The sequence below is a fragment of the Sorex araneus genome, chromosome 3 (assembly GCF_027595985.1).
Source record: "Sorex araneus isolate mSorAra2 chromosome 3, mSorAra2.pri, whole genome shotgun sequence".
Classification (NCBI taxonomy): Eukaryota; Metazoa; Chordata; class Mammalia; order Eulipotyphla; family Soricidae; genus Sorex; species Sorex araneus.
In genome coordinates, this window is record NC_073304.1 from 167,632,106 (window position 1) to 167,646,332 (window position 14,227).

General features: G+C 45.3%; 1 protein-coding gene across 1 annotated transcript in view; it reads right to left on the minus strand.

The window, feature by feature from the left end:
* The window catches only part of LOC101542476 (NXPE family member 1), a 31,116-nt gene extending 16,889 nt beyond the window's left edge, over positions 1-14,227 (minus strand). The window contains exons 1-2 of the mRNA XM_004604708.2: positions 14,091-14,227; positions 9,715-10,433 (exon numbers count right to left, since the gene is read on the minus strand). Coding sequence (XP_004604765.2) covers positions 9,715-10,433; positions 14,091-14,189 — 818 coding nt within the window. The 5' untranslated portion in view covers positions 14,190-14,227. The remainder of the gene's footprint in view (positions 1-9,714; positions 10,434-14,090) is intronic.

Here is a 14,227-nt window from a genome sequence, read left to right on the forward strand (position 1 = left end):
GGATTAAAATCTTAGAAACACAGCACAGCCGACACAGCTAAGCATCCTTTGATGAATAGACAGAGATGGGCCAGGCATAGTGAAATACTGAACTCAGCCATAAAAACAAGGACATGCTACTGTCAGCTCCAAGGTGGATGGATTTTGAAGCCATTATACCAGGTTCCATAGATAGGAAAAGATACTGTGATGATCCCATTTATAGGAAGTCTTAAACATTCATAGAAAAAGAAATCAGTGTGGTGGCTGGAGCAAGGAGGGGGGAGTAGAGGGAAGTAGTCGGAATGGACAAACTTTGAGTTCTAATAAATAAGTGGGAGGTAATGAGTGAAGGGATGACTACAGCGAACACCACAATATGATACACAAGAAAGCTCGGAGAGTAAATCTGAAGGGCTCTCATCACAGGCAGACAATTTCATTCCTTAATATTGAATCTCTGTGAGCAGACAGATGTTAGCGGAGCCTGTTGTGGTAATCATTTTGCAGTATGTATAAATCCAATCATGCTATATGCCTTGAATTTATACAAGTGATACATGTCAACATATTCTTGGGAAAACTGGAGAAAAGCTTCTGGGTGTTCTTGCCCATGTCTGCTACCCACAATTTGCTTTCTCAGCATTGTCCCCCTTTGTTGGGTATATCCCAGCCTCTGGAGCTGTCAGGATTGCTTGGGGACTTGTGGAACCACTGGAGGTTAAGTTAAGGGCCTCATGCTAGCCAAGACCCCCTCCCCCCTCTCTTTTATGGCGGTTCATACTGGACATTGGTCGGGGCACCTTCTTGTACTGTGGTCACAAGTCCATGAGGCACTGGAAGTTGAACTTGGGCCTCCCTTGGGAAAACCTTGCATATTAGGCCTCCGAGCTACCTCCCTAGCCCTTGGTGCTTTTTTTTTAGATTTATTTAGTTATACTTTAATTAGTGAGTCACCGTGAGGGTACAGTTACAGATTTATACATTTTTGTGCTCATGTTTCCCTCATACAAAGTTCAAGAACCCATCCCTTTACCAGTGCCCATTCTCCACCACAAATAAACCCAGAATCCCTCCCCACCCCCCAAATCCCATCTCCCCCCACCCCACCCTGCCACTGTGGCAGGGTATTCCCTTTTGTTCTCTCTCTCTAATTAGGTGTTGTGGTTTGCAATAAAGGTGTTGAGTGGCCATAGTGTTCAGTCTCAAGTCTACATTCAGCACGCATCACCCTTCCCCCATGTGGCCTCCAACCACATTTTACTTGGTGTTTCCTTCTCTATCTAAGCTGCCCTCTCCCCAGAATGTGAGGTCAGCTTCCAAGCCATGGAGTCAACCTCCTGGTACTTATTTCTACTATTCTTGGGTATTAGTCTCCTACTCTGTTATTCTGTATTCCACAGATGAGTGCAATCTTTCTATGTCTGTCTCTCTCTTTCTGACTCATTTCACTTAGCATGATACTTTCCATGCCGATCCACTTATATGCAAAGTTCATGACCTCATTTTTCCCTAACAGCTGCATAGTATTCCATTGTATAGATGTACCAAAGTTTCTTCAACCAGTCATCTGTTCTCGGGCACTTGGGTTTTTTCCAGATTCTGGTATTGTAAACAGTGCTGTGATGAACATATAAGTGCAGATGTCATTTCGACTATACTTTTTGGCTTTTCTGGGATATATTCCCAGCAGTGGTATTGCTGGGTCAAATGGGAGCTCAATTTCTAATTTTTTGAGAACCGTCCATATTATTTTCCAAAAGGGCTGAACCAGTCTCTGTAGTGTGAGGTGGTATCTCATGGTTGTTTTGATCTGCATCTCTCTGATGATTAGTGACATAGAGCACTTTTTCATGTGCCTTTTGGCCATCCATATCTCTTCCTTGGGAAAGTTTCTGTTCATTTCTTCGCCCCATTTTCTGATGGGGTTGGATGTTTTCTTCTTGTAGAGTTCAACCAGTGCTTTATATATCCTTGATATCAACCCCTTATCTGATGGGTATTGGGTAAATATCCTTTCCCATTCTGTAGATAGTCTTTGTATTCTGGTCACTGTATCTTTTGGGGTGCAGAAGCTTTTTAGTTTAATGTAGTCCCATTTGTTGATCTCTGTTTCTACTAGATTGCTTAGTTCCGTGTCATCTTTGAAGATACCTTTATCTTCAATATTGTGGAGGGTTTTGCCGACCTTGTCTTCAATGTACCTTATGGTTTGTGGTCTGATGTTGAGGTCTTTAATCCATTTTGATCTGACTTTTGTGCATGGTGTCAGGTCGAGGTCTAAGCCCATTCTTTTGCATGTGGTTGTCCAGTTGTGCCAGCACCATTTGTTAAAGAGGCTTTCCTTGCTCCATTTCACATCTCTTGCTCCCTTATCAAAGATTAGATGATCATACATTTGGGGTTGTGTGTAGGGATATTCCACCCTGTTCCATTGGTCTTCGGCTCTGCCTTTGTTCCAGTACCATGCTGTTTTAATTGTTACTGCTTTGTAATAAAGTTTGAGGTTGGGGAGGGTGATGCTTCCCATCGTCTTTTCCCCAAGAATTGTTTTAGCTATCCGTGGGCATTTGTTGTTCCATATGAATTTTAGGATTGCTTGATCCGTTTCTTTGAAGAATGTCATGGGTATCCTTATAGGGATCGCTTTGAATCTGTATAATGCTTTGGGAAGTATTGCCATTTTGACAATATTGATTCTCCCTATCCATGAGCAAGGTATATGTTTCCATTTTCTCATGTCCTCTTTAATTTCATGGAGTACCGTTTTATAGTTTTCTTTGTAGACGGTTTTTATTTCCTTGGTTAAGCTGATTCCCAGGTACTTGATTTTCTGGGGCACGATTGTGAATGGGATTGTTTTTTCATGTCCCTTTCCTCTGCCTCATTGTCTGTATATAGGAAAGCCATGGATTTTTGGGTATTGATTTTGTAGCCTGCAACTTTACTGTATAAGTCTATTGTTTCTAAGAGTTTCTTAGTAGAGGCTTTAGGCTTCTCTAGATATAGTATCATATCGTCTGCAAATAGTGAGAGTTTGATTTCTTCCTTTCCTATCTGGATGCCCTTAATCTCTTTTTCTTGTCTAACAGCTATCGCAAGTACTTCCAGTACTATATTGAAGAGAAGTGATGAGAGTGGGCATCCTTGTCTTGTGCCTGATCTTAGAGGAAAGGCCCTTAGTTTTTCCCCACTGAGGATAATGCTTGTCGTAGGCTTGTGGTAGATGGCTTCGACTATCTTGAAGAAAGTTCCTCCAAAACCCATTTTGGTGAGGGTTTTCATCATGAACGGATGTTGGATCTTGTCAAAAGCTTTCTCTGCATCTATTGATATGATCATATGGTTTTTATCTTTACTTTTGTTGATATGATGGATTATGTTGATTGATTTCCAAATGTTAAACCATCCTTGCATCCCTGGGATGAATCCCACTTGGTCATAGTGTATGATCTTTTTGATGAGTTGCTGGATCCTATTTGCTAATATTTTGTTGAGGATCTTCGCATTGGTGTTCATCAGGGATATTGGTCTATAATTTTCTTTCTTAGTGGTGTCTTTGTTTGCTTTTGGTATTAGGTAGATGTGTGCTTCATAGAAACTATTTGGGAGAGTTCCTGTTTTTTCAATTTCCTGGAAAAGCTTGAGGAGAACTGGCAACAGGTCTTCTTTAAATGTTTGGAAGAATTCACCAGTGAATCCATCTGGGCCTGGCTTTTGTTTTTGAGGAGATTTTTGATTACAGTTTCAATTTCCTTAATATTAATGGGTCTATTTAGGTATTCCAAGTCTTCTTTGTTCAGTCTTGGGAGATTGTAGGAATCAAGGAATTCATCCATTTCTTTTAGGTTCTCTTGTTTCGTGGGATACAGGCTTTCAAAGTAGTCTCTGACGATCTTTTGAATTTCGTTGGTTTCTGTTCTGATGTCCCCCTTTTCATTCCTGATTCAGTTTATTAGGGTTCTCTCTCTCTCTCTTTCTTTGTGAGTCTTGTTAGTGGTTTGTCAGTCTTGTTTATTTTCTCAAAGAACCAGATTTTGGTTTCATTGATCTTTCAGATTGTTTACTGGGTTTCCATGTTGTTAATTTCTGCTCTGATTTTTATTATTTCTTTCCTTCGGTCTGGTTTGGGTTCCTTTTTCTGGTCTTTTTCTAAGGCCTTGAGCTGTGAAGTCAAGCTATCTATGTAGGCCCTTTCTTCCTTCCTAAGGAATGCTTGCAGAGCTATAAATTTTCCGCTTAACACAGCTTTAGCTGTGTCCCATAGGTTTTGGTAGCTTGTGTCTTCATTCTCATTTGTTTCGAGGTACCTCTTGATTTTTTTCTTGATTTCCTTCCTGACCCACTTATTGTTCAACATTGAGCTGTTTAGTTTCCAGGTGTTTGTTTTAATTCTTTGCGTCTGTGTATGATTAGCTTCTATCTTCAGCGCATCGTGGTCTGAGAAGATAGTTGATACAATTTCTATTTTTCTGATTTTATTGAGGTATGTTTTGTGGCCCAGTACATGGCCTATTTTGGAGAATTTTCCATGTGCACTGGAAAAGAATGTGTATTCTTTTTTTGGGGGGTGTAAAGCCCTGTATAGGTCTATTAGGCCTCTCTCTTCTATTTCTTTCCTCAGAGTCCATGTTTCCTTGCAGAGTTTTGTTCTTGTATATCTATCCAGAGGTGATAGGGCAGTGTTGAAGTCTCTGACTACTATTGTGCCATTAGTGATGTCCTCCTTAAAGTCTGTTAGGAATTGTTTTAAGTATTTAGCCGGTCTCTCATTAGATGCATATACGTTTAAGAGTGTGATTTCTTCCTGTTGCACATATCCCTTGATAAATAGGAAGTGACCTTCGTTGTCCTGCCTAAACTTTTTCAACCTGAAATCTATGTTGTCGGATACTAGTATTGCCACCCCAGCTTTTTTGAGGGAGTTGTTTGCTTGCAGGATTGTTTTCCACCCTTTGACTTTGAGTCTGTTTTTGCCCTGACTGTTCAGGTGTGTTTCTTGCAGGCAGCAGAATGTTGGGTTTAGTTTGCGAATCCATTTTGCCACTCTATGTCTCTTAATTGGTGCATTTAGGCCATTGACATTAAGAGAGATTATTGTCATGGGGTTTTGTGTCATCTTTCTGTGGGGTTTGTTGTTCTTGTGGGGTTCTTCCTTGACTTACAATAGCCCCTTTAGTCCTTCTTTTAAGTTTGGTTTTGAGTCTATGAAGTTCCTGAGCTGTTGTTTTTCCGAGAAATAGTGTATGGTTCCTTCGAGTTTGAGTGAGAGTTTAGCTAGATAAAGTATTCTTGGTGAGGTGTTCATTTCGTTGAGTTTTTTCACTATGTCCCACCATTGTCTTCGGGCTCGGAGTGTTTCCTCTGATAGGTCTGCTGTAAATCTGAGGGGTGCTCCTTTGTATGTGATTTCCTTCTTTGACCTTGCTGCTTGCAGAATTGTGTCTTTATCCACCGCATCCATCATTCTGACTATAATATGCCTTGGAGTCTTTTTATTCGGGTCTCTTTTTGCTGGTACTCTTCGGACTCCTTGGATCTGGATGCCTGCCTTCTCCAGCTCTGGGAATTTCTTGGCAATCATGTCTTTCACTGTGTTTTTTTCATTGGGGTTACTTCCCTGTGCTTCTGGTACTCCAATGATTCTTATGTTGTTCCTCTTGAAGTCATCCCCAAGGACTCTGATTCGCTCTATAGCCATTTTGAGATCTTTTGCCATTATTTGTTGTCTGTAAGCTTTCTGCAGCTCATCTTCAAGCTCACTGATTCTGTCTTTGGCTGCAGTCATTCTACTGTTGAGGGCACCTACTGAGATTTTTAATTCATCTACCGTGACTTCTGTTGTGTGACTTGTGTGACTTGTGACTTCTGTTCGTAGCTTTGTGACAACTGTTCGAAGCTTTGAAATTTCTGATCTCATTTCTTCTTGCATTTTCTTGGTTGACTGTTCCAAAGCATTATTCATCTCCTCCTTTAATTTATTGGATGTCTGTTCCATGGTTGCTTTGAGTACATTGACTCTCTTCAAGATTTCTTCTCTGAATTCTTTTTCGGAGAGGTCTAGTATGTGGTTAGGCCCTGTAGAGATTTCTGGAATCTTCTCTTTATCTTCTCTTAGTGGAGGGGATTTTCGCTGTTTCTTCATATTGTTATGGAAGTCTAGAGTTGTAGCCTTCTAGTTGTCTATCCCTATTCCCACTTTCTGTGGGGGGATTCAGTTTGTGCTAAGTTGATGATGGTGGCTTTGTTCTAATTCCAGAATGCTTCCTTATTCTCAAGCTCTCCTCTTGGTTTATGTGGGGCCTTTAATGATGACTTAAGGCTATGCTGTCTTTATGAGGAGTTTGTACAGATTCTATTGTTCACGGACAGCTTCTGTGAAGTTCAAGTCAGTTAAGGGACTATTTTGCAAAACATGATTTAGGTGGCCAGGGTGATTTTCGAAGAAATAGGTTATAGAGTATATAATGTAAGAAAAATTACAACTGCGGCTGCATAAGCAGCCGACGCTCTGGAAAGTGGCCATGCCCACTTTTGAGGCCACACCCCCTGAACGACAGGCCACACCCCCAGTAATCTCTTGGGGGACAGGGTGGGGTAGGTGGGTGGGATAGTGCCCCTCGGGTCGGTCGGAGTCCCGATCCTCTTTGTGAGTACCTGATTGGGAGTTCGGGCATTACAGAGGAGCGGAGAGGTGTGTCCATGCAGCGCAGGGAGTTCGGGGGTTCCAGGGGAGCCCCCACAGCAGGAACTGGTGGGAGAGTGCCCCTCGGGTCGGTAGGCGGAGTCGCCCTTGGTGCTTTTGACACCACTGAAATATCTTCCGAGGCGTTTTCTCACCGGCATCCCAACAGTAGAGCAGCAGGAATGCCTTGGTGTGGGAGGGTGGTGCTGGTGTTTGCATTTGTTTGTGCTGTAAGAAAGTGCTAGAAACTACTAAACCATATTCAGATCCGTATGTGCATGTGATGTCATTGAAGGAGAAAAAAACTGTTTGCTTGGCTTTGAAAATGGCTGGGGAAAGGATGGATTACTGAGAACATAGTTAAAAAAAAAACAAACAACAAAACCCAGTAGCCAAACTTTGGTAAATTGAATCTCAGGAATAAAGTAGATCGTAGGGTAGAAAAAGTAGACAACACCAGAGAACCCTCCAAGTCCCATACCAAGCTAATATCTCCAGGACACCCCAGATGGAGCAGGTTCAGTCTCCCTGCCTTCTCCAGATGGAATCCTGGCGACCATGTGCTTCTACAAGTATGGCTCCAGTATGTGGCTATCAGGGCTATTCCTCCGAACCGCATGGTGGCACTGGAACTGGGCAGTTCTGTCCCGGCTCCCAGTCTGCCCCTGATGCTGGAAGTCATGCCCACAACCCACCCCCCGTGCCATCTTGACATACTCAGCAGTGAAGAAACCCGGTGGACACCACAACACTGGAGAATCCTCCGGGCCCCATACCAAGCCAATATCTCCAGGATGGCCCAGATGGAGCAGGTGCAGTCTCCCCACCTTCTCCAGATGGAATCCCGGCAACCATGAGCTTCTACAAGCTTGGGTCTGGTGTGTGGCTATCAGGACTATTCCTCTGAAGCTCACGGCTGCTTATCTGGCCACATGACCTGTCCTGATATGCAAAGTGAGCAATGGAAAATAAATGATCTAGTATCTGCCCCTGCCCAAAACTAGAGAGAGAGTGGTGACACGCAGGGCCTCACAGGATGGGGGGTGGAACCAGCCCCTCTCCCTGTCCTGACGAGGCCCCGAGTTGCTGTTCACAAACGGCTCCTGACTCCTGAACAGCCATGATCCCAGAGGCACACAGACCAATCTTGGAACCCAGTGGCTTTTGGCAGAAATGCATCTGTACTGAGCATTGTACTATGGCGCTGTGCCACCCCAGGTAGGGAAAGGTGTTTGTCCCTTCTGCCTTTTCTCCCTGGTGGCATGGTGGCCACCACCTTTTCAGAGTCTATTGGACAGCCAGGTGTGAGACTGCAGTGATGTGACACTCAAGGCCTCAGAGGAAGGGGGTTGGAGCCAGCCCCTCTCCCCACCCTGACGAGGCTCCGAGTTGCCACCCGTGAATGGCTCCTGACTTCTGAATGGCCATGATCCCAGAGACACACAAACCAATCTCAGAACCCAGAGGCTTTTGACAGAAATCCCTCCAGACTTATTACTAAGATATCAGAAATCCAAAATAGCATGGCCGCTTTGTGGCCGCGTGACATCATATGCCCTTTATAATAAGTAATAGAAAACAAATTATCTAATGATGCCTTTTTGGCAGGTCTGGTTTTGGGGGGAAATTCCAAATAATAATGGTGGATCTTTTGTTGAAATATTGAATGTGATCAAAGTGGAGAGTGAGTAAAATGGAAATCATCTGCCACATAGGCAGGGGGAGGGTGGGATGGGAGGTATACTGGGTTCTTGGTGGTGGGAAATGTGCACTGGTGAAGGGATGGGTGTTTGATCATTGTATGACCGAGACTTAAACTGGAAAGCTTTGTAACTGTTCTCACGGTGATTCAAAAATAAATAAATAAATAAATAAACAAATAAATAAAGTAGATCATAGGGAAAATAAAAGAGAAAGAAAAGTTAATGGATGGAGTCCCTTTGAGATGATAGAAAATTATCATAAGCTCTAAAGAAGTTGAAAACAAGAGGTGGTCTCAGATGGGGAGTGGTACTTAATTACCCTTTGCAGTTCTTTAAATAGCTCTGGTAGAGACACTGGTTGTTCAGTATAAGGCAGGGCTTTCCAGCATAGATAGGGGCGACCAAGGGGGAGAGACTGTTGTCAGTAAGTGAGACAGGATGGCATGGACACACACACCACTGACTGAGAAGGCTGCTCACATTCCCATCTGTGAGGCCCTGTCCACTGACCCCACAGCCCAGGGTGTATGAAGAATGCTCTCTCCCACCTCCCTCCCCCCTGACCTCCCATAGTTGTACCTACTGAGGAATGTCTGATCCTGAGATGAACCAGTCTCAGGAGTTGGCTTTGGGGAAGATGAATCGACTGCATTCTGCAGAATGGACTAGAGAGGGTATGAGTGGTGAGAGAGAGCTGGCAGAGGTGATCTTGGGGGAATGATTTTGAGTCACATTCCAGCTCTAGGCATAGCGGGGGGGGGGAATGGGTGAAAGCAAAATATATTTAAGGGGCAGGTTTGCCAAGTATGACATGAGGGTGTGAGTGCGGGAACAGAGATATTTCTGCACACTTATTCTTTTTCTCTTTCAATGTAACTGCTATTAGCCCTGCAGAGTGTATTCGCAGTGTTAGGGGGTTAGAGGAGTGGACATGGCCCAGTGGGAGGGTATTGGCCATTAGTGGGGAAGTGTGGGCACCTGTGGCATAAAGTTCACCTTGGCCAGGGGAGTCAGGAGCTGGAGGGAGGTATCTGTGAATGATGGCACTTAAGCGTCAGAAGCACCTGAGGGGGCATCATGCTGCGTATTGAGATGACAGCGCCCTTCTATTATTTTGTATTTGTTTGAGGGTTACATCCAATGGCTCAGAGTCAACTCCTTGTTTTGTGCTCAGGGATCACTCCTATCATGTTTGGGGATAGGAGTGACCATATGCGGTGTCAGCAACTGAACCCAATTTGGCAACAAGCACACAAGTGCCCGACCCACTGTATTATGTCTCTGGCACCAGGTAGTAACGCCCTACGTGTGTGCACCACCAGCCACAACTCTGGAAAGCAAACGTACCTGATGAAGAGGCTTTGTTCCTCAGCAGTCAGGTAAGAGATGGCACGGTTCTTGGTGGACATGTGGGTCAGGGCCTCGCAGGGAACATGCGGTGGTCTCACACAGTAGAAAATTTCGTGTTCTCGAGTGTTCATGTACTGACACAGCTCAGCACTTGAGTTGAGGGTCAGCCCACATTCAGCCAAGACATGGGAGGTGCCGTGAACAAATCTGCCCGTGAAAATAATTTTTTCGTAGCCTTGATTCCTGGCCCTCCAGAGCGCCGACACGCCCTCGCTGGGGTGGATGAGCAGGACAGACAGGGAGGCCGGGCCCTCCCAGAACAGGGTGAAGCTGACCAGGTAGGTGCCGTTGTGGAAATCGGTCACCTTCCCCGAGGCACCGGCCTTCAGGGCTGGGGAGGATATCCGGGCCCTCAGGAAATCCCCGCCATACTCCTTCCTGTGCCCCAAGTGGTCCCTGGCCTGGAGCAGGACGTCCAGCCGGTCCCCCCTGCAGTACGTGTCTCGGGGGTGGAGGATGGTGGCTGTGCTGTGTGCGGCGCTGGTGGTGGAGTTCACGTGGGTGAAGGGCCGGGCTGGGATGAGCTGGTCGAGCTCCTCCACGATCCTCCTGACACTCAGCTCAGATTCTGTCAGTGACATCCCCGTGACTGGTAGGGCAGCGTCTGAGGAGCTCTTGAAAGTGTTGGAGTCACCGAAGGTTATAGTAGACCAAAGCTGAAATGACAAGGAATGTGGCGGGCTATGAAATGGGCCTTGCCAACTCATTTTTCTTGTGGGCTTTAGCTATTGACTCACTGCCTTGTTTTTTACAGTCATGGCACTTTTTTCATGGAACATAAAGATTTATCTCTTAACCTCAATGTTAGTGAATGTATAAACATCATCGATAAAGACATTGACTCCAAATGACACTGCTCAGAAAATACTTTTATTAAGTGAATTCATTTAAATAATTAAATGAATTAAATACCAAATGAATTGGTATTAAGTGAATTTCTGTGCATTAAATTTTCCCCCTTATGTATTTTATATTCAGTCATCACTAAATACAAGTTCTACTTTTCTCCCCAATCTCTTCCTTCCCAGTTGTGGGTTCAGTCATGATCATTTGTCACCTGGATTCTAGTAGTCACTTGTTCAGTTCTGCTGATTTGTCAATTAATTTTCCTCATTACAAGGAAGTAATAGACTTATACACTGAAAATTTATTGTTTAAAAAAGTTGGAGGGGTGTTTGCTGGCATGCTAGTATAGTGGGTAGGGTGCTTTCCCTGTATGACCCCCCTAACACTGCCAGGAGGGATCCCTGAGTGCAGAACCAGGAGTAAACCTTGAGCACCACTGAGTGTGGCCCCAAAGCTCACAGAAATAGACACAGTACCATCCAGATGGCATATGGCCTAAAGCTGCATCCCAGTCCCATGTAAACCCCATAAAAATCCCAACCCCATAATTTACAGTCATAGAAGAGGGACCCTGACACTTATTTGTACCCTAAATAATAAAAACAGCCCGGGGGCGGGGAAGCATGCTTCATGCTTTCCATTTGGAACTAGAACCGTGGGTTGCTGAGACATGCTCTCTGCCTCTGCCTTGCTTCTGTCTGCCGAGCTGCACCTACTGACCAGCACGGTCCCATCCAGACAGGAAGGAGGAGAGGCCTGGGCAGAGGTGAGTGCTGACTGACGGTGGTGGGTTCCTGTGCCACTTCAGAGTTGGGGATTCCCCAGGGCACAGAACTGAAGGGTATCTGTGGCTGCCTGTGCAACAGGGCCACTTCCTCCCCCTTTGCATATTGTTCTTGGAGGAGACATCCAACATCTGGCCAGAATTCAGCAGTGGATGTCTCCTGGTATGTGACCCAGACAAATGCAGGGATGATCATAGGCCAACCCAGATCATGGGTGTCTGGGCACACTCATGCGTTGGTGGGTACATGGGTCCAGACTAGAGGGAGGAAGCTGAGGTATCAGTAAAATATTGGCGCATGTAAAGCCTCAGAGGCTGTCTGCAGGGTGCCTGTGCATCCAGGGAGCCTTAAACAGGGAATGCCCAGCAGTGAATGGGAACCAGACAGGACAGCCCAGGCTGCACAAAACTGGACCTTCACTCTGACCGTACACATTGCTGCAGACATGAGGAATTTACCTGAACTAGGGGATGATGCCAGAAAGCCCGGGAAGGAGCACATAGGGGACCTCATCTCCCTGACGAGGAATCCATAGTGACTGGGGATAAGCAGTTCACTGAAGGAAGTAGAGGAGAGGTCCAACAAGGTCTGAACTGGAGGGCAGAGGAGGAGAAGCAACAAACACAATGGAGGGAACAAGCAGCAAATGTGTACAGAAGCAGAGGAGCAGATCAGTATGCATGGAGACAAGACGTAGAAAACCATACATCCCAGATATGAAAAGCTAAATTTAAAAGGAAGAGACATCGAGAGCTAGTGCAGCAGATAAGGCATGTGCCTTGCTTGTGGCCAAGTTGGGTTTGATCCCCGAGTACTGCCAAGAGGGATTCCTGAGCACAGATCCAGAAGTAAGCCTTGAGCACTGTGGGATATGGCCCCAAGCCCCCACCTCTTCCCCTCCTCCCACCAATGAAGATTACATCAGAGAGCTGCCTATAGTTCTTTTCTTTAAAGAGAAACATTATTTTAATTATAGGGGTTCCAACGGGAGAGGAAAGAGAGAGTGGGGAAGAAGCTTGGGTGGGAGAAATTCTACCATTCTCCATCTGAAAATAGACTCATACATTCTTTTTTCTTTTTGGGTCACATCCGGTGATGCTCAGGGGTTACTCCTGGCTCTGCACTCAAGAATTACTCCTGGTGGTGCTTGGGGGACCACATGGGATGCCAGGGATCGAACCCAGGTCGGCAGCATGCAAGGCAAATGCCCTACCTGCTGTATATCGCTTCAGCCCCAGACTCTCATACATTCTAGATCCAGGAAGCTCTAAGGTTCCAAATAGCATACATCCAAGCAAGACATCATTAAAATGGTGAGAATCAAAGCTAGAGATAGAGGAGTATGAAGAGCAAAACAAACATTTCCTACGAGAGCAGCCCTTGGTTGATCCCTCAGCAGGTATCTCTGATCCCTCACAATAGGTTTCTCAGATGAAACCCTACAGACTAGAACTGATGCTATGATATGTCTAACACATGAACAAAATAGGCATCCAAAATAGATTTGTCAGAGCTAGGTTGTCTTTCACATTTGAAGGTGTGGCACTATGTCACCGGCAAACATCTGTAGCACTGTAGCACTGTCGTCCTGTTGTTCATTGATTTGCTCGAGAGGGCACCAGTAACGTCTCCATTGTGAGACTTGTTACTGTTTTTTGACATATCGAATATGCCATGGCTAGCTTGCCAGGCTCTACCATGCGGGCAGAATACTCTTGGTAGCTTGCCGAGCTCTTCGAGCGGGATGGAGGAATCGAACACGGCTTAGTCACGTGCAAGGCAAATGCTCTACCCGCTGTGCTATTGCTCCATAAATAAAATTCCAAATAATTTTTAAGTGTCTCTGGAAAATATGAAACCTCAGTTTGGATAAAACTTTTTAATACTTGAAGTAGTAGTAATATAAGCATGATAACGATTCCTCTTATTTGACTGACAAGCCTGGGATGTGGCTGAAGTGGTTGAGCACAGTGCTCAACTGTTCAGTTGGGGTCACTCATGGCACTGTCTTGCCCACCTACCCTTCACCAGGAGCGCCTCCCATAATTAATGCAACAGAGTAATTTGGGTGTGCATCATGCCTGGCTGTGCTTGGGGCTTACTCCTGGTTCTGTGCTCAGGGATCGTCCTGGCAGGGATCAGAGATCAGGAGACACGGGTGGTGCTAGGTCAGCCTCTGCAGGCAAACACCCTTCCATTGTACTAGCTCTCTTGCTCTATCAATATTAACTCATAATTATATTCTATTTCCTTATTATTGCCCCCATCTGTCTACTCCTGCTGGTTTATTCTAGTCCTGAGCATAATAATCCCTGGGCACAAAGTCAAGAGTAAACCCTGAGAACAGCTAGGTGCGTCCAATCTCGTTTTCCCCCATCCCAAGATTCTAGAGAAAGCAGAAATACAAAACACAAAACTGAATTTCCATGGCTAAGTCATACATGCATCCCACACTGGATGAGAGGAATGTTACCACAGATGCCACTTTTGGGGCACAGGGGCAAGGGAGAGGGGGGCTCCAGTGAGGGTATAGAGATAGTTGGTGTCTAGCATCTCTGAGAAACAAGGGGAAGAGGAGGAGAAGCATTGGTAGACTCGGCTGGCAAAGGAAAGGTGGCTTGTGATTGAGCAGATGGAGCCCGGGAGTGACCTTGCCCTCGCACTGGAGGAAAGGCTTCCTACCTTAGTGGAGTTCTGAGTAGTTATCAGAACAATCCAGGAGACTGCCGAGAAGGACAGCAACAGCAGTAGCAATTTTTTAAACAGTGTGCACGAGGCCATCAGGAGCACCCTAGGAGAGAGGACCCATTAGGGAATTG